This window comes from Stegastes partitus, unplaced genomic scaffold (assembly GCF_000690725.1).
Source record: "Stegastes partitus isolate 25-593 unplaced genomic scaffold, Stegastes_partitus-1.0.2 Scaffold113, whole genome shotgun sequence".
NCBI classification, from domain to species: domain Eukaryota; kingdom Metazoa; phylum Chordata; class Actinopteri; family Pomacentridae; genus Stegastes; species Stegastes partitus.
In genome coordinates this window covers 460,207-487,354 of record NW_007577844.1, presented here as the reverse complement: position 1 = coordinate 487,354, position 27,148 = coordinate 460,207, and the positions used below count along the sequence as shown (strand labels likewise).

At 44.7% G+C, this 27,148-nt stretch overlaps 1 protein-coding gene across 2 annotated transcripts in view; it reads left to right on the top strand.

Annotated features, from left to right (window-relative positions):
• xirp2a (xin actin binding repeat containing 2a) overlaps nt 1–27,148 on the top strand; it is a 54,492-nt gene that overhangs the window by 6,515 nt on the left and 20,829 nt on the right. The window contains exon 2 of one of the 2 annotated variants that reach the window (XM_008278030.1): nt 17,267–17,378. In XM_008278030.1, the coding sequence (XP_008276252.1) occupies nt 17,267–17,378 (112 nt within the window). Of the gene's footprint in view, nt 1–17,266; nt 17,379–23,854; nt 24,039–27,148 lie in introns of those variants that run through there. The other variant, XM_008278031.1, reaches the window with a different exon arrangement.

The following is a 27,148-nucleotide window of genomic DNA, read 5'->3' as shown; positions in this document are numbered from 1 at the left end:
GTTTAGCAGATCGGATTGTGTCGTCGGTTAGCATGCTAAGGCTGCTAATGAGGTCAGGAGACATTACAGATAGATTCAATCTAAGTCACAAAGTTTGCATAGAGTTTTAAAGAATAACACATTCAGAGGATTAAAGCAACAAACAAGGTCCGTCTGTAATTACAAGAGAACACCAGTGTGAGTGTCGTGGATGATGTAGAAGGCCTCGGTTCTGACCTCAGCACAAGAAGCCTCTCAAGGCTCCGAACATCCTCCTGGAGAACTCAGCCTGCTCCAAAATATTACAGTCACACCTCTGCAAGGATCTAACGTGAGAGAAAAACATCACATCAAAAGACAAATTTGCTCTTGCAAGAAAACATTGGTAGAGAACAAGCAAAGCTGGATCTGATGAATTATAAATGATGCTCGCACACGTCCTCGCATTAGCCAGCGAACAAACAGAAAGGAATCAAGCTCACTCTGCTGACAAACACTTCAGCTGAGATTAATTATACATGTATGACTTCGTAGCCGGCTTGCCAGGTTCAATCATTGTTCAGTTTAATACGTTCATGATCTAAACTTTGATGATGCAAGAAAACAATCCGGGAAGTTTTCTGATGCCTACAATCTACTGATGCATTTCATACTTTCTAGTCAGCTCACCTGGTTAAAATTAACTCGGTTCTGTTTTGTTCAAAAGCATAACTTTTGCAGGATAAACAACCGTCAGACTCAACAATCGCTTCTTCAGCTTTCTCCTGAACGTTTATTCTATGAGCCACATTTGTGTTGAGTCCTCGCTTGGCCCGTGGACGACTCTGAGCCCCATTCAGACGGATTCACGATGTGGGGGAGGCGGGCCTTAAAATGTCCCTGCTAATTTAAGTCGGGATTTTGAATTTAGCGAAAATGCAGGATGTGGTCCGTGGTGGGCATTCAGCAGAACGAACCCGGTGATGGTTCAGAACAGCGGCGACCGCCTACCTGTAGCTGGCAGTGCAACAGTCCATCGTTTTCACACAGGAGCCAACTTTCACAGCGAGCTGATAAGAAGGAGCAAAGATCTTCCTGCGAGAAAAGCTCATTTTAAAATACATGGCTCAGGTTGGGATGGAAACAGCAGGTACGCTGCAAAACAGGAGGTAATTTTGGCTCTAATTATCAGTGAGAAGAGGCGGGGGCAGGAATTCCTCACATGTGGTCCCCGCATTGGATTAAAATCACTGACCAGGGCAGGTAATATTAAAATCAATCAACCCCCTCCAGAGAAATAAAGGCTGCCGGGGTCACATTCGCTTTAATATAACAGCCAGTTTGTTCACCTGCATGAGCTTGAATTACGCACCCGCATAATTATAGACTTTAATTCCCAGAATATGAAGTCGGCATGCGGCGTGTCAGCCGATGTCACTTCCACGGTTCGGTGTATATTTTGAGAAGCAGAGTTGGATCCCAGGCCACTTTGGAGTCGTCGCGTATAAATAGTCGGAGCCTGGTGATGCTGGCGTTGCTCAGCGAACACTTAGAGAGCACGGAGCCTGATGAAAGAGACTGAAATATGATTTACATTCAGTGAGCATAGGCCCATATTGTGAAAGAGCGGACTGAGAGAGTTGATGGGAGGGGGCAGGCAGAGGGTAAGGAAGATGAAGATGGATAGGGAGTAATGGAGATTCAGAGTGAGTCGGTGGGAGGGGGGGTTTAAAAGAGAATCAAAATGAAAAACGAGTTCATATTTTAGTAGGTGAAGCAGGTCAGAGTCTGATTAACAAATTATATTCATGTTTCAATAATGATTAGCTTCATCAGGGCCCACTTCAGGGCGGCAGAATCACTGCCACTTACACTTTCTGCTCTTTTTTTCTTCACTCTACTCACTTTGTGTCTTTTTCCACAACTTTTTCTCTCTGGACTCGAGCAGATCCGTGTCAGGCTTCAGCTTTAGTTAAGAGCAGTGATAATCAAGGACGAGAGGCCCAGCATGCAGAATGAAGAGCTGGCTCATGAGCCTATGTGCAGCATAGGAGGGATTCTACAGTCCCTCATGTCTTAGATGACTTCATGTGTTCACTATGAAGCTATGTGAGCGCAGTATCACAAAGAACACAGAGCTACAGTATGTTATCTATGCACCATTTCTACATCTCTGTCCCATGTGACTCACAGAAACGTCTAATATTAGTTGGTAAACATTTCCATCGTGTGTCAGGGCCGCGCTCACCTCCAGCCTGCAGCAGCGTCCTGCCAATGTCCCGGCGTCAGCACCGAGCTTCTGCTGCCAAGCTTTCAAAGTCACAGTGCGTCTATCGAGCTTTAATTTATCTTCTGTGCGCTAGATCTGGGTCAAATTTGTCATTTGGAAATGGACCCAGTTGGGCAAATTAAATCGCTCGGCTCTTCCTTCATAGCTTCCATCCCGGAGTGTCCCTGAGCAAGGCACCCGAGGAGCTCCTTTCCTTTAGGCCTCCGCTCCAGTGAAGCCCAGTCTGCTGTGATTGGGTGGCTGGCACAACAGAAGTGTGTTTTGTAGTTCAGATGTCCGTGCATAGAGACGTAGTCCTCGCTGAAGTGGCTCGAGCAAGAAAATAGTGGAAGCAGCTTATTCTGTTTCAAGGGTAAAGCCATGCTAACACAGTCAGGTGTTATGCAAATGTGTTCCATGGTGATGCAGACCGGTAGGAGAAGAAAAGCCTGGACTTCTACTGAGGCATTTCAGGCAGCGAAGCTGTGTAGCAGAGAATAATGGATTTTGCAGATGTTTTACATAAAAAAAAAAGAAAATACTGCACACTAAAGAAAAAGGAAACCCAAAAAGCATAATATAGGCTGAGCCGGTGGCTAATAAATGCTGGAGTGGGAACTACATTACTGTCATGTATGGTTTGTGTTTTCTATAAAAAGAGCCTCACTTGAATTAATCTGTGATTAATGTTGGATTAGAGACGCTGGGTGCCTACTCACAGAACATACCAGCCCTAATCAGTCACATTAACCACCAAGTTTTCTTCCTGTTCTGTCACGCTGCTCTGTTTACTCCCCTCTGGTGTCTCATCCTCCTCATCATACATCATTTCATTCAATAAAGATTTACTGAAAAGGGAGAAAGCTCTCAGAGCTCATCGGTTTGCCAGCGGTCAGCTCATTAGCTCAGTCGCTAATAAGTGTTAATATGTTGCACACAGTTTACACGTAGCTCTGCCAGCCAGGCCTCTGTAACGGATCGGCTTACACTGCCAGAGGAGGTTAGGTACAAGTGGACGGTGCAGCACAGCTAATCAGCTATGATAGCATCTCCCATTTTGGACTGACTCAGCGCTCTGTTCCCTCAGAGACCTGCACTGTCAAGACAGTTTCCTCACAGCGAGAGCTTGCAGGTCAAAGTTTGGGCAAGTTGGACTAAAAAAATAATGTTTTCTTGCTCCTGTGAGATTCACTCACTGTAAAGATTACACTGTAATAATAATAATAATAATAAAATCTGCTTATAGAGCATGTTTCTAAACTGACAGAATTATTTAAAACAATGATGACAAATAAATACAAGAAGTACCATATAAAACACACCATGAAGCAACAAAGCAGTGACCGTGAGTAAAACAATGACCATACGTATGGAATGAAAAGACTTTGCTGAGAAATTACTGGAGCGTAGTTGAAGTGCTGATGCGCGTGTATCAGCTTATTGGCGTCAGCTGTTTGGTTCATGCTTCACAGTTATTGGGAGTATGTTCTCCCAGCAGGCGTCTCGCTGCTTCTCACATTCTTTGCCTCATGGCAGATTATTTTTGCCTAACTGTGAAACAATTTGTGATAAATGCTGTGTGTCTGACTGGACTGGAAGTCATTATCCATGTTACAACTCTACTGGAGTCCCCCTTATCTGTCCTGAAGCAAGCTGCCCCGTGATGGTTGTTAGGAACGCTAAAAATAGCAGCAGGTTTAGTTATGAGCAGCTGCTGCAGTGAAGCTGCTCAGTGACCAGCAGGTGATAGCTGAGGTTGTACTGGACGGACCCAGGTATGGAAGGAGGATGTAGTGGGGCTGGACTTTAGATCTGGGAAAGCGTTGCCACGTAGAACCAAGAAAAGGAAATGTCAGATTTGTGTGACTGAGGCACCATTTTGCAGCTTTCCTATGGATGTAAGGGACGCACTAGAGTCCTTCTCCAGTCACATGATAGATGCGTGTCCGAGACTTCATGTGAAGAAACATCAGATTCCTCAGGAGGAAATCAACATAACTGGTTTAGCTAATGTTGGGTAATGACTAGCTAATGTTAGGGTTGGCATTAGAATACAGGATTTGTCTTTACATGTTTATTGCTTCTATGCTGGAGCCTGATGTGCATCCTCTCTCAGATGCTCATCGCAGCGGCTCACAGCCAAACAGCTGTAATCGATGCACTTAGTCCGGTGGCACTACTAGCGCTGTGTTTAGGCGGCTTATTGATCTGAGCAGAGATGATGCCTCTGTTAAGCCAAATGTAATATCTAGGAAGCTGTAATTGTATCTGACCTGCTCATTGATGTAAACACCAGAGCCAGCGTTGTGCCGATGTTTTCATGGTTCTACCAATCTGTGCATCGACACAACATCTCCTCCATGTCGCAGTGTTTTCATCAGAAGTAGCTGCTGTTTAGCATTTATTAGCTTCAACTCTTCAGACGCCGTCACTCAAAAAGCACACAGTAGAAATAATAAAAAAAAAAAATCCTGATGCCTTCATAATAGACTTTTTTTTTCCTCATTATAATGTATTTGGAAATGGTTTTGGGGCCAGTGTTGATCACATGATGAATCTAAAGGGTATTTTATCACAGTTTGGCCACACTGATAATATTATTTCACCGCCCACAGCTGTTCCTGGGTCCCAGTTTAACTTTGGTAAACTCACCTGCACCATCGATCAATAGCAAACCATCCTGCCTGTGCTGAGCTAGCTTATTAGCTCCGCTGCACGATTCGCTTTATGTTCTGCAAACGACCAGTATTGAGTACTGGACTAAAGACGAGATGTTTGTGAGACTCGAATCAGTGGTACAAAGACAAGAATAGACTGAGTGACCAGACTGAGCTACGCTAACAAGCTAATGAGTTTGCAAGTGGGTTTAACTTGGAGAGCTTTGTTTTCCCCTTTTACTTCCTGTTGAACTTGTGTTTAGAATAATTGACGATATAGATTCAGGAAATGAAGGCACAGCCGGGGTGAGGAGGGAGTCTGGTTTGGCCAAGTGGCGTCTCCTTTTTTTGCTGATGATGTGATTCTGTAGGCTTCAGCGAGTTGGTTTGCAGCTGAGTGTGAAACTGTAGATGTGACGCCACGATTCTCTGAAACTCAGGATTGCTTCTTCTGACGTGGGGACGAGCTGCTGCTGCTGCTGCTGCTGCAAGGAGTTCAAACATCTTGTGATCTTGTTCAGAAGCGATGGGAGACGGACCAACCGGTTGGTGCAGCGTCAGCATTTAAAAGTTGATCTACGCTGCTGATCGTAGAGATAGGCTGAGGACATCCCAAACCAGCTTGGAGTAGAGTTGCTGCTCCTTCACATTAAAGAAGTGGTTGGGCGTCTCGTTAGGAGGCCTCCCAGGAGCCTTCCTTTGGAGGTTTTTCCAACTGGGAGAAGACCACTGGGTCGACCCAGGACTTGCTGGAGCCTCACAGAAGAAGCAGGAGTTCCCAGTAAAGTGAACACGACAGCAGAGAGGAGCTCTGGGAGACATTCTGCCGACAGCGCTGGTGAATTAGCAGGTAGTTAATGACTCATGTTGCTGCACCACCTTCTGTTTGACTAGACATTCAGACAACACCTGTCAGCACAGCCCGAATCGCCTAAAGTCAAAGTGTTTATTACAGAAACATGTACGCCGTGTTTTTATCTCGCTCAATGCAACAAGGAAGAGAATTCTGACAGGACAGAACCACAACTAACCCTGAGGGAAAACTCTGACTAACTGTTGCATCATATATCCAAGAAAACCAACACGGGACGGGATGAAAACACGTCAGCCGAGTTTTAACGTGTCAAAGAGCTGCCAGAGTGAAGAATGAAGCCGAGGCTGCGACCAGAGCAGCGATCACGGCGCTCTTTGCTCATTTATCCAGACAGGATTCATACCGGAGAGCTGGAATATGAAAATGTCCCACCTGTTGCTGTTGGTTGTGTGTCTGAGCATCCTCTCTTCTGTTTTGCTGCTTCATTTCCTCTGCCTGTCTCTCAAAATCTTTCTGTTTTGCTGTTATCCGCCTCTCAGCCTTTCACTGTGGCTGTGTTTGGCCTTTAGTTAATCCATTCTGTCCCAGCCGGCCTCGAAAGAAAAACAAACCAGACTACCAAAGTCTCCCTCTCTTCCCCTCTGTCACTGTTTTTCTGCTGTTTATCAGACTTTTTTTAATGCTCCATACAATACCATCCTCTCTCCGTTCCTTTACTTTTTCACCCAGACTCTATTCAGATTTTTTTTTCTTTTTTTGGCTTTTCGGCTCATCTCTTCTCCTTCTGTTTCTGGACCGTGTCTCTTTTGTGCCCATGAGTGCCTGAAATATTGATGTGGGCGGTTCTCGTCGTGCTTCTGTTTAGTCATAATGAGGACAGTCGATGGAGGATTGAAAACAAAATAAATTGTTTTCATACTTCTGGATTGCAAAAGGGAATGCTCTGCAACTCGGCACAAACAAAAACACTGGCGAGGAGAGAGCTGCTGCCAAAGACAAGACAGGGGGAGGAAGAATGAAGGGAAGGATGGCATAAGAGCTGCAATGACCTTCAGATGAACAATGCACACAGTTGCATAACCACGTGCATTGTTCCTTAACCAACGAGGAGGAGGTGATGGACGAAGGCAACCTTGAGATCCAGATAGAGGCATTGTATCCGTCAGGCTTCTTACTTCTGTGGCGCAACGAAAAAAAATAGTCTTAATGACTCAAAGAGGCTGCGAGGTTTGGTTTCATTTGTTCCAGTTGTTTCGGCTGCTTATCTTCTTCTTTATCATCTTCCAAACAATCAGCAGCTGATTCCGGTGCGTCCCGGATCAAGGGCAGCAAACATCACAGGAGAAAAGGGATGCTGACGAATCTGCATCTTCCCGGAGTTAAAATGAACAAGGACACCGTTCAGCCTAGAACATTTGTACTTCTCTGACTGGTTAGTGGGTTTTAAATCTAATAAATCCAAGGGCAGCAGTTGCCAGAAAGACACCCACGTAGAACAGAATCAACAGATCTCAGAGTTAGCGAGCAGATAGAATTAGTAAACAAATGTGTCTCAAGTGGTGCTGACAGCTGACCCGGCTGTCTTGTCTTGTTTTGACATGTGTCTTGTTTAAAGCTCTTTGTGTACGTACGGAGGCTGGAGACTCACTGGCGGTGCTGCTCCGGGGTCAGTCCGTGTCAATTCAGACAGAGTTCTGGAAAAACGTTGATGCAACCGACCCACTTTGGTGCATAGAGTTTCCCCTCACGTCCTGCTCGTCTTCATCCTTGTCAGTGATGAATCCCAGCCATCACTGGCTGTCATACACAAAGGCTGCGTTGATCACATTGCCTCCATCTGATGCTATCTGCTGGCTGCCGAGGCGACGTGTTCTGTCACCAACTCCAACTACAAACACGGTCGTAAACAAACATTTACATACTCATGTAGGGATTGTGTGTATCGTGGCAGTCTTACGTTTTCAATTACGACTTATTTTCTATGATGGAGTCACTGAAACAGACATCACAACAAACATTCATGCATTTTTTTCACCTCATAGATTTATTCTAAGTCTTCTGGGAAAAATCTGCTTGGTCACAAATATACAGCAAGTTGAAATATCAATTCTGGTTATGTAGGAAGTTGTGTTAGTCAGCTTTTCTTTTAATAGATCATGAGTAACTGCACCAGTTCAGGAGTGGTCAAACATACGACCAGAAACGTGCTGGTAGCTTATCAACAGCTGCCCAGGACCAAAGGACACTTAACCACATACCAGCATTTCTGTATGTGTGTGTTTGACCCAGAAGATTTGGTTGTATTCCTAAAACATCTCCAATAAATCTATGAAAGAACCAAAATGCAGGATTGCTTGTTCATGAGTGTTTATTTGTGACACATGTTCTAATGAATCCATCACAGACGATTCAGAGTTACAGGAGTCACTGGACACTCAAGACTGCCCTGATGTGTAAGTTTAACTCTTGTTCACAACTGTCCTGAACTTAGTTTAGTTTTAATTTGAAGCTCACCAAACTTCATAGCTGTGGTAGTTTCATCTCTGAAGATCCTGAACCCTTAAAATGGCTTCACACATGAAACTCTTCAAATTCAGCCAAAATATTTGACAAACCTTGTGGTTCCAGGAGGACGTCTGATTGATTTTGGTGGTTTGCGACTCTACCGTTGGTGCAGCGTTGGTCAGATACAAGTCATAAACGTTCCCTTGATGTTGCAGGCTCAGAAAGTATTGACGAGTGTTAGCCAGTTGGCTGCGCTTTCAATTTGCTCGTAGCTGGATATATATAAGTAGCTAGAATATATAAGTATTCCTCAGTCTGCTCTCTCTCTTTTTTTTCTTTGCATGCCTTGATTTTTAGCATTATGTCTTAGCAACTATTGAATGTATTACCATAACAATAGGACTCAGTTAATAATATGTAGGACCAATTTTCAATGTAAACCCACTCGAGGAACTTCACATGCGAGGTCAGAACCTCACAGTGTTTTATAACAGAGTAAAGCTCGATGAATTCAGCACAGTCAAGGCCGCTGGGTCGCACAGATCACGTCTTAGTAGTTACAGCTCCAAAGCTTCAGAATAGCTTTTGTCAAACGTTCCTCCTTTGTGGACGTTTACAAGAGAAACCTCTAGATGTGTGTTTTAATGGCTCGTGGTTGCTCACAGTGATCTAAATATTTTTATTATTACTGATCTGAAGTTGTCATCCTGAGTGTTGTGTTTTTTAGTTTTATTGATTTTAAAACTTTCCTGCCTGTCTTATAACATGTGCAGCACTTTGGTCAGCTCTGTGCTGGTTGAATAGACTTGGTTTGATTATTTATTTGATTTGAGGACAACAGCAGGTCAATCTGGAAGCTGTTTGGTGGATTTGTTGTGTAGGAACCGGGCAGTTTGGGGGAAAGTTAGCTAGAGTCGGATCTTATTTAACTCAGCCATGAGGCCACAGAGCAGCACTGGATGCTGTAGAATGAAGACTTAAATCACTTCTGTTTTCTTTCCTAAATGCATTTAATAATGAAGCACTTTGTGAAGACGTGTGAATTGTTCACAAAGAGGAGCAGCAGCAACCAAGACCAGCTGACCAAAACACATTTCACACAGTGTCGGTTCATAATCTCTTTAATTTCGCCGTCTTTATCTGCCTCATTCCCGTTTTTCGCTCTGAACTGTGCGTTATTTGTTTGCCCAGAACAGCTGCAGGTGCAGGGCTTTGCTTTCATTTACTGCCACTCACAGAGCACATAAAGCTGCCTCCACAATGCCGGGCAATCCATCACATTAGACATGAAAGCTTTATGTAATTTGGTCAAAGTTTCTTCTTTCTAAACTTTATTATTTCATTATGCTCAAATTGAGTGTTTTCATTTTCCTCTGCTCACTATCAATCACCCAGCAGCCGGCGGTAGCAACGGGGATCCCACAGGAAATAAGGAATAAAAGTAATTTTTAAAAAGTCGCCTCCACAGATGTATTCTCATATCCATCTTTTCTAAAGTAACGCATCAGTACGAGCAAATCGGGTCAATGTTTGGAAAAGTAATTACACCTACAAACATATCTAAATGATTTGGGTGAATGTGAACTACAGCTGAAGGAAAGTGAACGGCTGCACCCTGCAGAGGAATCCTATTAGATCCCTTTGTGCAAGTCTCTGTGCAATCGCTGTCTCTTTCAAGATTGCATATAATTAACAAAGCTGCTCTCTCGGGCGCTGATGCATTCATTCACTCATGGATTTATTCACACCGTCACAGTGGTTTAGCTCCAGAGGTGGAGGCTGCAGCCAGCTGCGACCACAAAGCAGGACGGCCTTAAGGGTGCGTAGCTGCAATATAACAGACGACCAGGTATCCTCAGTTTAAACCCTCTAGCATGGGGTGTGAAAGTTTATGTTTAGAAGTCCAGAAACCCATAATTCTGTTTCACTGTCTCCTCTAGTGGCTGGAGTGATTATAACAGGAGCCAACAAAGAACTCAGGAACAGAGTTACAGAGCAACAAAGTCCACGTAGTGAGGAGGTCGGGGTGGATGGATGAGTGGTCGAAACATCACACTTTTTGTTCCTGTTTAACTGCATCTTTATTATTGTAGCCATGACAATGCAGCTCCAAACCTTGATCTGTCCCTAAACCTAACCAAATTATTTTATGTTCTAACCTCAACCTAACTTTATCGTAGCATGTCGCAGGTCTAGATAGTACACCGGCCTTCACACACACCTTGACGTCCAGGTTGTCAACCCTCGAGGTGGTGGGAGAAACCGGACCGTGGGGGTTTTTAGACCACAAGGACCGCTTTGCAAGGGCAACCGCTGGTCCAGACGAGGGTGATGATCGTCTGGCCTCTGTGATGGAGGGGTTCCATTATCAGGGGAGATAGATAGATAGATAGATAGATCTTTATTGATCCCTTTGGTAGAACCTCAGGGAAATTGTTTAATTAAATGATTGGCTGTTTATGACTTGTTGCATTTCCATTTTGTGCTTTCATGGCTGATTTGCGTCGGCTGTATTTAAGTGCAACTGTTCTGTCCAACAGCCGTCTTACTGCTGTTGATCAGGTGTCTATCAGCGGTACGTTTTATTTCCTTGCCCCGTGTCCGTGGAAGTGGACGTCCCCAAGCAGAATTGAAGGCTCTCTGTAATGAATGTGTAGTTTGAGTGCTTTTATTTCCTCCGGCTTGAGGACAGAGACATTTATAAAACTGGTTTCGCTCCTGACAGGATTCCTTCCAGTGAACGCTGCCGCTTCCTGCAGCCCAGAATTAAATGATGCAACTTTATGAGTATTCATGCGTTTTTTTGAATAAATGATGTAAAAATTGCGACTAAAGAGTTCACCCTCTGACACTTTCTGTCAGGAAAAACAATGTTGGTCAGATAGACTTCATCAGACATTTCTTGAGGCCTTCTGGGCTGTTTAGTTTTCCCTCTGCTGTGCCAACTGAAACAGTCCACTTTGTCTTTTTGACCTTTTAAACTCCATGAACTTCTCAACTCACTTGAGGTGGAGCGACTCAGGAAGAGGGAGTAAAAGTAAAGTATGAAAACCATGTTGGTGAGATTATTAACCCGCTACTACCAGCTCACTGCTGTCTGTTAGCTCAGCGTGGCCCAGATGGACTGAGACCAGTGTACAGAACCAGCGCTCTGTTAGCATGAGCTGTCTGGGGCAGCCTGTTAGGAGAAAGTCCTGGAGCAGCAGACCACTGCAGTCCTTCCTGAGAGCGCGGCGTCGGTCTGCTTGGACGACCATATTGCATACGTTCATCTGAGGTCATATGTAAGTATTAATTGCACTGCTGTCCTTCTAGCACAACCTGAATGGACCCAAGTTTCTGCAGCATTGTTCAAAGCAGTTCATGTTGGATCTGGCTAACTTTGGGAGTCATATCTCTGGCCTTCATAGTCAGCAGATTCCAACCTAATTAAACACCTTTGGTAGATTGAAAACCAACTAGTTAGACAGTTAAATGAGGTGGTTTTATTAGGAAGATCGGTGTTTTGCTCTCCAGTAGAGCTGCAGAGGCTTGTCGAGTCAGTGCCAAGGACCACTGGAGCAGATCTGGCCTCATGTGGTGGTCCAACTCCTTCCTGAGATGCTTCATGTTTGTTAATATATTCACCTGCCTGTATTTAGGTGTACAGCATCCTGACTGTGGAGTCAGCTCGCTGAGTATCTTTACTCTTTCAAATATTTCACTCATTTTGTTTGGTTTACTCAACTTTACTGATTCCTATCACACCTGGAAGTAATCTGAACCGAGGACTGAAATAAATGGATCTCGCTCCGTTCTGCTGGCCTCTGATCCCAGTAACCCCGACACAAACCCAAAATCCAAGCTTCAAAAAAACCCTTCCGACAGTTTTGGACAAATTTTCAGAAGCTCATCCTTCATAGTGGATATTTGAAATTACTGGCATGACCTCCGGGTCGCTCCTTTGATTTGTTCAGAGAAAGTCCGGCGTGTTTAGAGAAACGAGTCCAAAGCAACTGGTTTCCTCTTGTTGAGTCTCATGAGTCATGTTCAAGAGCAGCCACTTGTATGTTATGCCAGCAGAGCCATAAGCCAGATTTCACAGCCAGAAACACTCGGCGCAGAGTGTTTGAGGGAGTGTGAATGTGGCTAAACTGTACGTGTAAATACAGTGCATGTGTCCTCACGCACACATTCACTTATTTGTCCACAAAGGAATCATGTAATTTAACGTGAAGTACCCAAACAGTGAGTCATGTGAGGCTGACTGCTCTCCTTGGCAGGTCACTAAAGGCACTCACCATAAAGCAGCCACAACTAAAGGGCTAGTCCCCAGACATGAGCCGCTTTGAAGGCTTTAAATGATCTATTTCATTTGTGAAATGACTTGAGGTGTGGGTGGGCGTGCATACTGTCTCCCTACGCTGGAATCCTTTATAGATGTCACCTACGAGATTAATCAGGATAACAACCAGGCTGCAGACTAATTCATGGAGTCCACAGAGCCGTCACAACACAAAAAGAAGGATGAGAAAGTACGAGAGTGAAAGAGACAGAAGCCATGTTAAGAAAATGAAAGCTTAAAGCGATGGAGGAGGAAATGAACAGTGAGCAGTCCAAAAATAAGATCCTCAAAGTGCATAAGGAGCACATCCAGTTGAGGTGGGCGACCTCTCTCTGACGAAGTGTCACGTCTGATATCGAACTGGAGCACCTCATCGATTTGAGCTGCTGCTGTAGATCCAACCAGCTCCAGCAAAAAGCACTTGGAGCACATTTCTGAGCTATTTGATTCCAGAGTGCTCAGGTGCAGGCGAGACAGATAGCAGCCCTTAGTTTTGGCAAAGTGGTGATTTGTATTCAAACTCGCCGTGACTACAATCATTTGCTCGGGAAAAAAAAAAAATCCATTTTCAGATTTCCCATCATGGCTATAACCTTTGTCAAGGACAAGATTCAAACAGTGCTGATGGATTAGGGCTAATAGAAAGATGAGACGTGGTGAGCACACATCCTGAAAGTGAAAGTACAGTCACACGGTAGCGAGGCTTTGATGAATCCAGTCATCGGAAATTTGCATAAATGGTAGAAATACATGCGATGCAATGGCAGCTCAGAAACATTGGACATAACAAGTCCAGCTCTGTCAGATCTTAGAAGCCTTGGAGGCCTCATTAGATGCCCAAACACCTGGCGGTTGTCTCAAAAGCCCCTTTCAAATATGCATTCCTTTATATTCATCTGAGGGCATCTAAACTTTTTAAATTAACCTCTGGATGAGCTCCCTGGTCACTTTTTAGTACTAGGTTCAGACATGTGCATACAGTCGAGCCTTTGTCAAAGTCCCCTTGTCGTGCCACTTTCAGAAGAAAAGTCTGTTTTTGGACAGTTTTGCTGCATAAACATGATGTTTTAGTCCTCAGAGCTTCATCATACAAAAGGGTTCAAAGAGGAAGTTTGAGTTATCCATCTTTCAGGACTTTTAGATCTTTTAGAACTACAGACTTCCCCTCTAGTCTTCCATAATGTTTATTTGTTCATACAGAAGCTGTACTTGTGTGAAGAACAACTCGTAGACTGACGCTACGTTCTCTCCTCCCCACACTCGGCCAACAGCTTTGGAAGATGGCGTCCAGTTGTCAAGAACTGCAGCCCAAAGCCAGGAGGTCGTGAATGTCACATATTAGGTACAGTTCAGCAGTCAAACGTGCACTTTGTTTGAAGCATAGCCTCAGTGTGATTCCATCAGTTTAATCCTCGGATCACCAAACATCAGAGAGCACGAGTCAAACCTCTGTTGGAATAAAGTCCAAGACTGACCTCTGTGAGAACATGCACTCCATCCCAGAGATGTGTGAAACATAAAGTCTTCAGACTCCGTTCTTGATTAATTGACTTACAAAAGGGACATTTTTCAAACAGGAGCAGAGAGGCAGAGGACTCATGGAGAACATTTGAGGAGAGACGGCTCTCCGCTGAGACCCTCCATGTGCCATTAAAGTCCTGCTAGGAGGAGCTCGGCTTGTTAGAGGACATAAATGTCAACAGCTCATACGAGACAATCGGCGCAGGATGTAAAAAGTGCCGCCTCGTGTGATGTTAAGCTCGCAGCTTCCCGGATCGTTCAGCGTCTCCCCTTTAATAGGCGCCGGTGTGAAGGTGGAGGGTGTCGCGGTGTCACCTCGTCTAGCTAGCAGCGCGTGCATTACGATTTCCTGTTACCATGGTGCTACCATCACGGGTCCGACAACCCCCTCTGTAGGCGTCTGTCACACATGGAATAGTCCCAGATGGCCAGCATTGATTTCATTAGCCGAGCTGCTTTAAAGAGGATCCAGTGATTTTTTTTTTTTTTTCTTTTTTTACAGGGATTATCTCTGGTGACAGGCCAGCCAGCAACGTTTAGACAGATTTCACCAGGCACTGTCCCTTATTAACTCTGTCACTCTGTTGGAGATCTGCAGAGACAAACCCCACCCCCCCACCGCCACTGCTGCCCCCATTCCCTCCTTCCTCTTTCCTCTTTGACAGCCTGCGCCAAAGAGAACATATGGCAGGGACTCAAAGCTAGATAGCACCAGTGACAGTTGCAAGAGACGTGGCGCGACGGCACCGCTGCTGTTCGTCCTGTGATTGTGTTTCATAAAGTGGATAAGTGCGCTCCACAGCAGTGATGGGCAGAGTGAGACATCTGTCCGTCAAGGTGACGTCCACGATGTGTTGCTCTGGCAACAGGATTAATCACTGTTTGGATTTGGTCTGATGCAGCCTTCAGATTGTGTTAAAAAAAAAAGAAAACAGCCTTCTGTGGTTGTCATTAGTTGTGTTTTTGAACTTTCTGCTCCATGACATTAATGTGTTTTTTTTTATAGAATTCAGTGTGATGCTCTGTCCTGTTTTAATGGAGCACAGCGTGTTCTGTTCTTACATAAAAACAGTGTTTAGTGAAGCATTCTGTGTCCTTTACCAGCATTGTAAAGAGGTTTACATTATAAATCTCTCTGCTTTGCACACTGACTGTCTAATTCTGGGTTTGTAAAGCTGTCTTCATTACGCCCGTCACATGAATAACTTAGAAACAGCTCCTCAGTTTGATGAAGTGTTGTTTCACTACCAGCTCTACGCCTTAACTGGCTTCAACACGAACTTCAGTCTTTACTCAGAATGAGGCAGGATGAGGCTCAAACACATCAGTGTGTCTAAACGTATTTGTTTGTCACTTTCTGAGCTCAGCGTAGTCGGTTATGAATCCCTCTCTGGCCGTGCGGGTCCATGGAAATACCAGACTTGCCTTAAAATGTCTAAAACTCTGCTTCGTTGCTTCTTCTAGCACAGGGGTGTCCAATCCTGGTCCTCGAAGGCCACAGTCCTGCATGTTTTAGATGGTTCCTTCTTCCAACACACCTGATTCACATGATCAGGATCATTATCAGGCTTCTGCAGAGCTTGATGATGAGTAGTTCCCAAATTGATTTAACAAACTGTTGCTGAATCAAATCAGGTTTATTTGTTACGTATACAGTTGTACATCCATCCATCCATCATCTATGCACCGCTTAAAGTGTGAAGTGAGCGCGTGCAATGTATGAATCCTGAACTGCTGCAGACTTTTTCTTCCACACAGGAGAGATTTGACTCGAGTTTCTTCCTTCTTCATTACAGTATCCAGCCCCTACTCCGCTGTGAAACACTCACAGTCTGCAATGAGATCCGTGTGCGTCCATCTGATGCAGCTGATAAGTGTCTATTAACATACAGAAAAATGTGTTCCCGCCCACGCACCACATGCATACATAATTCACCATACGCGCCGGCTTTAAGTGGCGAGTAAACAAAGCCATCGGATAGACGGAGAAGGGTAACGGCTCCGTCGGTGACATTCGCTCCTGTAACCAGCTGTAATGAACTCACGGCACTTGCAAAGCACACGCACAGACATTTTTCACACGCTGGCCTTTAAAACATCTGAACCGCTCGTGTAGCTAATCATCCGCTGAGCACGGTAACACTCTGTCATAGATACAGTTTAATATCAGAATAAAACACAGAGCACCGGGGAGCTGTTCTCCCATCTGAGCTTCGTTCACCGTGAGAGCTGAGAGCTGAGAGACCGAAAGGACGAGTTAATGTTTACATCCTTGTTTTGCCGTAGTGTGTATACGAGTGTGTGTGTGTGATGCTGCATGCAAATGACCATGCACGTCTTTCTGGAGATTTGCTAAATGGGATTTTTGAGGCCAATGTTTTGTCCTTTATTGCAATTCTGAAATGACAGTCGACACCTTGAGCGGAGAGGAGAGCAGGCGAGACACAAGCCGTTTGCATAGTGTGTATATGATCCACGTGGTCCTGCCCTGTGCAGAGCTGTTTGTTGTCAGTCTGCGTTGACGCGCGGCTAGAAGCTGTCGCGAAAGCGCTATGGGGGTAACATTTGATTTGCAAATGAAGAAACACACCCGCGCATTTGCAAGACACACACACACACACAGACACAGGTGTGTTTGTTCCCCACGGGGATGATTTGCAACTGAATAGGCGTGTTGCACCGGCTGACTTCTAAGTTCTGACAAAATGCTTCCAGGGGAAAAACAAGCGGGTGCACCAAGGACATGCCATTTACCAATGTTGTACCTTTTATCAATAGAAGCCTGTGAAAACACCTTTAGTTACAGCCAGAGTGGCTCTATTAAAATTCAACCAAGTGCTGTTTACACTAACTTTCCAGTCAATGCCTAATGTTCACATTCTGTTCAAGGTCGTCTCTCGTTACACTCAGCTGTGTGTGTGTGTGTGTGTGTGTGTGTGTGTAGTTCTGTGTGTGTACCAGTGCGTGCAGACCGAATGACAACAACAAGGTCCCACTGGAATTCAAATCTTAAATGCTGCCAGACGCTTGATTGTGTCATTTTTCATACTTGAGGTGCGTGTGTGAGCATGAGTGTGTCGCGTTTGTGTGTGTCGGGGTGTTGGACAGGCGATTCGGGCACGGCCAGCTGTTTTTGATGACCCGTAGCGTCACCTCTCCATCTCCCTGTTGAACCAGCACAGGTGTTTCCTCTGATAGCGCTGTGTGTCTCTGACCAGGAAGTTGCAGCCGTCCACGCCTTCCCAGCCAAAAGAGTGACGTCCAGCAGCCTGGCTCAGACCGACCCGTCAGCAGATCGGACCATGGCCTCACCTCAGGATGCCACTCTCTGTAAGTACTTTTCTTGTTTTTCATTTGGGACTTGTATTTTTTAAAAGCAGAGTTCTGAAAGTTATTTTTTTGCAGAAAGCTCTGATGCAACATCTGATGTGTTGTAACATATTGTAGGAGGCCTCGCTCTGCGATTGCATCACGGTTACACGACTCTGTCAACCAAACAACAAAGGCTGCAGGATGCTTAATGCAATGTTTTGTCCCATTTGTTCTGCGAGATAAACATTTGGCAGAAAGCACGTTTTGAAAACTAGATTGTTCATTTCCAGATAAGGCTGCCTCCCTGGCAGCTTTTTTAATGGGAATCTGGGGGCTCGCTAGATACTGGGCTTCCATTATTGCGATAGCAACGCTATGGTGGCTACCTCCAGTTTGTTTTTCACCAGCGCTGATAGTGAACACACAGATGGAGCTTACAGTGTCAGGTACAGTCCGTTTTTTTAGCTCCGCGAGGATCACGAGTGAACTAAATGCAACACACTGGCCTCTCAGGTATCACACAGTGTTGACTTTGTGTGTGTGTGTGTGTGTGTGTGTGTGTGTGTGTGTCTATGTGTGTCTGTGTGTGAAAGAGAAATCGGTTCTAAAACTCTGGCTTACAAAAAACGACAAGCATAAAACCGTTCACGTAGAGCAGAGCACAATCTACTTTACCTTCATGTACAAACTAAAATAACACTAAAGCTGCATTTGAATGGGGGGCAGAGGGGTAACAGTCCCCTGTGGTCCATTTAGCTCCTGATGGGATTCCAAAGTTCATAAAATTAGAGGATGAGATCGATATTAAATGCAGACTTTGAGCAGGACGATAAATAAACTTGAACTTAATCCATAACTATTTCTGTTTTAGACGCAAAGTAAGTCGTGTGTACGTCCATGGTTACGTTACAGAAAGCCGATAGCTAATCCTATATGTTGTTTCATGGCACAAATTTAAGAAAATGTCAACAACCAAAGGCTTAGAAACAACAGCAGCACCTTCCACTAGCAGCTCAGGACTGATGGTTTATAAGACTTTCTTTTTGTTGTCGATGGGCAAAAACATTTCCGACTCGCTCCAGTTTCACACGACGCCAGATTTCACATTGAGCTGATAAAATGCATGCGATGAAACTGTATTCTTGGAGGAAAGAAACACTCCCTTCAGAACACAAGGACGTGGCTCGGTGAATGGACAGAACGCTGAAAACCAGACGGAACAAAGACGCCGTTTCTATGAGTCAGTCGTAGAAAGTGAAAAGTTGTAGTCGTCTTTGGAAACTGCCAGGATGTACGTGACCTTTACTGTTGTATGGAAAGCTTTCAGTTGAAAACTCTGTCAGTAAGAAGGTAAAGAAACTCAATCCTGTTTTCTGATTTTGCTGATGTAGGCAGACTAACTGTAGCTGTGCAGATTTTAATTTATGTTGTGTTGTGTTGTGCATAAATACGTAGAACTCTCTCTGTGGAGACTCTCAAATGGATCCTGATCTAATAAACTCCAAACAGCTGGAGGCAACAAACTAAACTTCAGCTACCAACGTGTGCACCTCGTCAACTACTTAACCTGTGTCCTTTACGACTGGCTGCTGCCGTACAGTCATCTCATGGTGCTTTCATTTGTACTTGGACATGAGAGTTTGAGTGAAGTGGCGCCTATAAGAGTGATGAGAGTGAAGTATGGAAGGAAAGTTTCCAGCTGTGAAGCCAAAACCAGCTGAAAGATGCTAAATGTGAGCAGAACTGCAGAGTTCAGGTTCCAAGCCTTTCATGTACAAGCATTAGGGTAATTGATAGAAATGTACTTAGTGTAGCTGCATTAATGTTTATTTCTTTTTGTCGTGTATAGTCAACACCACCGTCTCGACACACGTGTGTTTACATGCTACGCTGTTGCACAACGAAACTGAAAAAAGACCCGCGTGAGGCAGTGATTGGTAAAAGTAGAAATCTAAAGTGATGGATGCGTTGACAGGTTTCCAAATGGCATGAAGGTGTGCACACGCTCATCAAGCCAGCCGAGCATTCACACAGCCAGGCGGAGCGTCTCCATCTCCACCTGAGATCAGGCAGGCTTTCGTGTGGCTGCGCACGTCTCTAAATCTCCGTGCCACGTCTAAAATTGGAGCTTGTTGATGATCCCCGGCGTTGTCCCGACTGAGCGACAGCTTTTTGTCTTGGCTGACAAGTTGACGGTGACAACGGCGCGTAATCTGCCAGGTCAGATGACAGACGGTAGTGACGGAGGGTTAGGGCTACGGGAGCTGTTCCCTGCAAAGCCACGGCGTTTAAATAAAGCACGGTGGCAGAGCAACCGCGCTTTAAACAGATGCAAAGCTCACCTCTAAATCTCCACACCGCGGCTCTTCGTAATCAGGCGTCCATGTTTACACGTTTCGTCTCGTCTGGCAGGATCGCAGCCACCGAACTGTTGCTTTCCTTCTGGCACACGCAGTCGTGTCGGTGAAACAGGAAATCTTTTATTCTATTATTTAAAAGTTGTGTGTGTGTGCGCGCGCATAAACATCTATGAATTTATTTAATTAAGTCTGGGGCTGATTAAACTTGTCAAACAGGATTCACCCAAGAGAATTTTTCAAAGTCTGCGAGCGCTGCCAGTTGGAGGTGGATTTTGCCAAAAGACTGTTTTCGTTTTAATTAATCTCCTCCCAGATTTTCCTGCCTAATGATGATGTCTTTATAATATCATCCTGTAAAAAACAAAGATTTTCTCTCTGTCACTTTAGAAACTGATCTCCTTGGTGTCTATTGGGGGACACGACTGTCTCTGAAGACACAAATGGAAGTCGAGGTTTGACGATATTGTGCATTGATTTGAGATCGCTCTTGGTTTAATGGCTGCACACTTATTGGGTTTCGACAGAATTGTGCAAATTGTTTTTGACACTTTGACCTAATGTAACCTCGCTTAGCAAACAAGCTAATCTCAATGTGTAGTCTGTGGTTGATCCTTTTCTACCCAAACGGTTTCCATTTGATAGTGTCTGTTTTTCATTCCCTGACTTTCATCTTTAAAGCAACATTATTCCTGTTACATACGACGAACACTTTCTGCTGAAGTCCGGTGTTTTGTCGTATCCATCCGCCCCAACCTCCTCCCTCCAGGACTTCGTGACTCTGTAGCTACGTCGCCTGACTTCCTCCTTTGGTGCTATTTACAGCCGTTAAAGCATAACTACGGGGGATAATGAGGCGATGGAGGTTGGTTAGCTTAGCAGGAGGAAACCGTCTGTATTTAATAGTCTCTGTCCAAACTTCTTGAATTAGTTAATAATGTTTTTGAGTTGGCACCCTGAGCTCACCTTCACATCCAGGGACAGTCCCCGTGGCGGGTTGTTTCCACGCTTACATTTCCTGGTTTACCTTTAAAGACTTTGTGTTAATTATTCTTTAGAATCTAGCCGTTGTCAAGCCTCCTAGCGATGACAAAAACACCACACTGGCCTGAATAACGAGACGTTTGTCATGTGTGGACAAAGCGTCTCTTCCATCAGTTGTTTTTGTACAAATATGAACTCGTTAAGAGGCCAGGCGTGTTAGGAAGGATTCCCAGGATGCTTCTGGCCCAAGGATAAGATCAGATGAGATTCCTGAAGGCTTGTCGGTCTTTAAAATGGACTTCTATCAACCGTATGCACCAGGGTTGTTGTTGTTGTTGTTGTTGTTTTACATTTTCTTCTCACTCAAAAGATGTCTTCTGCATAATATGACACAGTGACAGTGGATTCAATCATTTAAAAAATCAATTACTTTGATTATTTACTTTATAAAAAATGATATAAAGTCAAATCTGCTCGTCCAACATGAGGAGCAGTGACATTTAATTAGCAAGAATTTTTAAATGCGACATGTAGACCAAAGTGATTTTAAAGAAACATCACAATTTTAGAGAACCGTACCTCCTCATGCATGATGCGTTCACAGACCATCGAAAAGTCAAGACTTTGTTGTTCTAGAAGAAAACCTGCTCTTCCAACTCCCTGATGGGTTTCAGGGCTCAGAGGGTTAAAGCAGAATATAAAGTCCATGTTTGTGCAGCTTGTTCAATTACTTTTCTGAGTTAAGCTAAGATGCTTCTTTTTTCAGAGCTTTAGAGACTTTTGAGGACTGACTTTAGTGTCTGTTCCTGTCACATTATAATTCTGAGTAGTCTTTTTCCTGCTGGTAGTCTGACCCTACACACCATAAACAGACTTAATGTACCACTTCAGCACATAAACACTACATGAAGTCATCAGAAATATAATTATTGATGTTTTTTTTTGGCCTGACAATCAAATTATTAGAGGTTGGGAACATGTGAGCTCTGCGTTCCCACAAACCAAAATACCAGGAGAATTACTCCCAGAGTCATTAGTGTTTATTAGCACCGCTCTATTGAACCCAGATACAGTACATTAGCTTCACTGTAAATCTCTTTATTGGCAACTTGCTCTAACAAATTAAAGATCTCATTCGGCTTCACTTTGTTCACTTGTTTCAGTCTGACTGTGGACGCGCTCTGGACCTCGGTTTGGGGATATTCAAAGGCCCCTTCATTTGGTATTCTGCCGGAGTCTGTTTATTTTCCTCTTTAGGAAAAGGAAATCCATGTGCAATTTCAGTGGGATTATCAGCAGAGTGCAGCTTCTCCACGAGCCCGATAACCGAGCTTTTCTCCAGTCGATGTGCTGCCAGCGGCACCTCATGGGGTGGGCTCTCCAGAACACCTTGTGTTTCATATGTGAGGCGGGTAAACAGTCGTGATCGCGGCAAATAATACGGAGAGAATGGACGTGGAATGACTGGTGCATTCTTTTTGTGTATTGTCGAGACGGATGTAGGTTGAAGCAGATTGAACGGACGCCTCGGGCTGATCAGATACAAGCAGGAGGTCACTGGTTTAAAAGTGGACCTTTGCCACTGCTGGAGGCTAATGTATGTCCAGGAAAGAAGGAAATAGAGTACAGACAGAGAGAGAAAGGAACGAAACATGATGATACGATTAACTGCGTAAGTCTTGATGGTTGAACATTTCCTGCTCAGACCTCCAGGGGCCAGCACTGAGCTGAACCCTCTCCTTCACTGACCTCCTGTGAGTCTGAGGAGCTGTTTGTGGAACAGGATCGTCTCCACTGCAGACATTTAGGTTTCAAGATGAGCAAAGGTCCCACCAAGAAGTGTGCTCTCAGTTGCCAGAATGTTCTCAATCATTCACCAGTTTGACAACGTTCAAGGTCGAGCAGCTTTTAGTAGCAATATTTAACTCAAGAGAGGAAACAAACACACAAGGAGGCAGATCTTTGTTAGTAGATTAGTGGACATCTAAAGGAATAGTGAGATGCTCCTCCTGAGAGTTAATTAGACACCAATCTTGGTAAATATGGTGCAGTAGATTAGCTTAGCTTAGCATAAAGACTGGAAACATAGGGACTAAAGCTAGCTTAGCTTTCCAGATAGTTCACAAATACACTTTGCAGCACCTCTAAAGTTTTACAGAGCTGAACAATTCTGTGTAACTGCACCGTAAAGAGATTTGTCATGATATGTTTTGTTCAGTCTGTCTCCCAACTGATGTTCTTATACAACTTTACTGCATTCTCAAGACTGTTTTGAGCAAAACATATTAACAGATGAGCTCCTTTTGAGTGTGACTCATTGCCTTGGTATCCCAGAATATGGAGGAGAAGCATCTAACGGGTTGTATTTTAACCCAAACCACGCTGTTTTCCTAAACTTATCAACATAGTGTTGCTGCCTGGACTTTACTGAGCTTTAAACAATTAGTTCCTGTCATGAAAATGTTGACCAAACCGTCATATTTTCCTAAACTTAACCATGCAACCTAAAAACAGTGAGTGAAAACAGAACGTAGAGGTAACGGTTCCACACAAGATTTGAATCAGCGTCTTTCCCACTGCTTATGTTTCCAGAAAATATTCTATTTAAACCAAACAGAGAATGTACTAGTTGTGTATGAATAGCTGTTGGGAGAGTTTTGTTAAATTTCCTGAGCTTTTGTTGCTGCTCTGTGTATTTTTTATGCCTTTGAGTTGAGCGATCATTTCCTGCGTCTATCAGCATATAGACACGAGGGTGGGATTGATTTTTTCATCCGACTCTCTAAGAGGAAGCAAAGAAAGCTATTTCCTGAAACGTTCTCCTTTTTGATCAGTCTGAACCTGTTCCTTTCTCAGTGTTTGTGTAGTTATATCTATGTTATATATGTGGCTGTATGAATGAAATCATCTGCGCTGTGTGCTCAGTCGTAGAGTGAATTGATATGGAGCCTATATAGAGTCTGCCGGGGTTTTCTGCTTCACACACGTCTGTGTCCGTAAGTCTACTGTGACATAAGGTTAAGGGCATGTTGGGTACCTCAATTCTTACAGCTAAAAAAAGCCAGCCTACATCCACTTAGACTCTCCCCCCGAAGTCCGTCCTGTTTTTTTTACGAAGGGGGACTTCTAAAATAAAATCAGCTGTCACTGGATGCCAGGGCCTCACTGAGCTGTGGAGCGCACTGCTGGAGCTGGTCTCCAAGCCTCACTGTCCCTCTGTGGCCGGGATCGGGTCTCTGTGCCGGGCTGAAACTAGGTGACCATTCTGGTTTCTAGAAGCTCCTTTTCTACTCGGTTGGATTGTATTGTTTTACTCAAAGAGCGACGTACACAGAAGGTAAGCAGGAGTCCACCAGAGCACAAGTGGACGGAGAGAGATTGGAAATGCTAGACAAAGCTGATAATGAGTCCGTGTGATGCATCCAGGCTGCGCAGTGGAATCAGAAATGTAATGAAGTGTTGTGTTCATGTGATCTGAGCTCCACACACACTGAGATGTGATGTTTCCATGATCCCACCAGGATTTGTGCTTTGTCATAAAACATGCATGGGTCCTTCCTGTTTCCTTCCACCAGTCGTCCCCGGCAGCGGTTTGATCTGGAATATTCTGAAAGCGCGGCGAATCGGAGACAAAGTGCTTAGCCTAGCATAAGGAAACGCTCGAGGGCAATCCAGTCTCCTTGTAAAGAAGTTATTTTGATAGATTTGACAGCTTAATTATTGTGCCTGTTTTGCTTTCGTCTGTAAGGAAGAATTCGCCCTCCACGGCTGACATTTCAATTAGTGTAGCTTGTTTTGGCTTTCCTGTCAAACCTCACCAGGCAAAAGCTCTGGTCAGTAAGTAGTGAACAGAAAATTGGGTGGCTTAAGGCTTCCGCTGTGAGGAGAGGGCAGAACAGGGGTGACGCCTCCGTGATTAGAGGACAACCTCGGCCCGACACAGATCTGTGCTTCCTGATTTTGCTTTTAGCTATGAAGCCACGCTGCCTTCCCTCACACCCCAGAAATTCCTCTTCTGTCCTCTGCCGTCCTCTTCCCCAGCGCCCCACCTCGCCTCGCCTCGGCTGCATTAGAGCCGGCGGCGGCGAGGAGACAGTGACAGGCGGGTCGACAACCCCGGGCTCAGCTCAATATAGCCACTGAGTCGTGCACGCCGGCAGCAGCATGGCCTCCCGTGTTGACTTTCCCTGGCCTCTCCCACTTCCATTACCCCTCGGTCAGCGCCATCTCTTGTGCCGCCGCCGCCGTGGCATCGAAGAGATAAGCAGCTAATACACAGAGAGGAAGAAAATAGTCGTGGTGGAGATACTTGTAAGCAGCCCAATATGCTCCCCATAAAAGGATGGAATGACACAGGTTGGAAGTGTAAGCCTCTAAAGAAGTTTGTTCTGATATCGGCACGCCGCTGTAAACAGAGACTTGGCCCTCATTATGCCGGGGCATCTTAAGCAATGAGAACATGTTTGAAAGCTATTATTAATGCTAATTAGACATCCGTTGGTGCCAGTACTAATTAGCAGCTGCATAGGGAGACGGTGAAACGACTTTCACATCTTTGAAAATATCCTATTAAGAGTTCTTCAATTTTCAGTTCTCTGTTTTTTTTCCCCCTTTCATTTCCCTCTCACACACACACACACACACACCCCTACACACACACTCATAAATCTCCGTGTTACAGGGGAACATGACGCTGCAGACAGAGCCGGTTTATAAAAAGGCTGGGTTTATTTTATTCCTCCGCTCAGCCTCCCCCCTCTGGAGCCCGGTTACCTCACCTCCATGCTATGGCAGCGCTGCACACAGCATAGCCCTCTGAAAACCTCCAAACCGCTGTTGTCAACGCTCCAAGCCGTCAAAACGCTCGTGTCTCCGACTGTGACAGCTCCAGACCGTGACACCAGCGTTTATCCCGGGTGATAAATGAGGGCATTATCCTTGTGTTTCTGTCATCGGGCTGGTATGAGGTCACACCGCAGCCTCAGGTGTAGGATTTCTGACCCATATTTATAGGATGTAGCGGGTAAAACCCTGTTTATTTTCAGATGCTGCCGTCTCCAACGGCCTATTTCCCCCTCCGACGGGTTCTTGGTTACACTAACATGCCGGACGTAGCGGAGGGCTAAAATTGGTGGGATGAGCAGAGCTTTGGTCACATGGCGTTGGAGTGGAGGCCCAGTCACACCAGTATGTGTCACAGTACAGTTCCTCCCTGTGGCTTTGTTAAATATCTAGCAGCATGGTGACGTCGTTCATGTCCTGCCGTAGCTGGATAACATACCAGGAAGGACATGGTCACGCTGTTCTGATGATAACCCACCAGATAGAGAGGTCAGCGAGGAGCTAGCAAGCGTCTTAGCCGTCGTAAATAGACAAATAAGTTAACGCATATTTAAAAAATGTCTGGTTTTGTACTTTAAACTGTCTGATTACATTTGAGCAATGATAGCTTCCTCCATTTTGGACTCTTAAAGCTTTTTATTCAGTCAGAGTTCAGCGTTTCTATCACAGCTTCTATAGAAATATTAACAGTAGTTCACTTTTTTCCCTTAGATGTTGGGTTGGGGCATTACTGACACCTTCCTGGGTCCATTACACAAAAACTATCCAAGTATTGAGGTTCAGATCCAGTCAGATAGCAGCGCTAAACGTAGGCAGAAGGTTTCTTATATCACCTGCTGCTTAAATTCATTCATTTTTGATGAATTCTGTAACTGTGGCATGTTGTAGTTTTTGAACTTTTAGAGAAAGAGACAAAACATAAGTTCTTATACAGTTGGGATAATGAAAACGATTTGCCATAGCATAGATCTGTAGGACTGTTAAACGTTCTCAGACGGTTGTTTTTATGTTAAGCAACATGGCCTCTGGTGTTAAAGTTCAACAAAGGTGACGTCAACATAAACAACTGATGCTCGTTTATTCCGCCTGCGCGACCTCGCTGACCCGGGTAACACCGGATCCTTTGTAAACAACATGTTTTTACACTGAATGTCGTTGTTTTGTGAAGGCGGGTATCAAAGTTTTTACCCACTTCAGCCACAGAAACGAGGAGCGGTGCTATATCCAGCCACAGAAGTGACATTAGGATAGCTTGTTCTGCACAGCTAAGCATGAACGGTATGTACTATAGCGAGCGCTGCATCTTCCTAATCTGTGAGCTACTACGGCACCAAGGGGACCTTCATCTGATCCATATGCATTTTAGAAGCAGCTGCTACGAGACTTTTCAAATAAACATCAATCAGCTCTGGAGGAGAACTCGCTGACCTCCGCTTGGAGCCGAACGTACGCCAGTAAACATACATGTGGAGGAAAAAAATGTAAGTGTGAAAATGCAACAAAGAGGAAGATTTCAAAATGTCAAAAGTTTACAGCGCGAGCACATAATGAGGGAGAATAATTTCTATGTGAGGTCTTCTTTCATCCCACGGTGTTTTTGCCCAC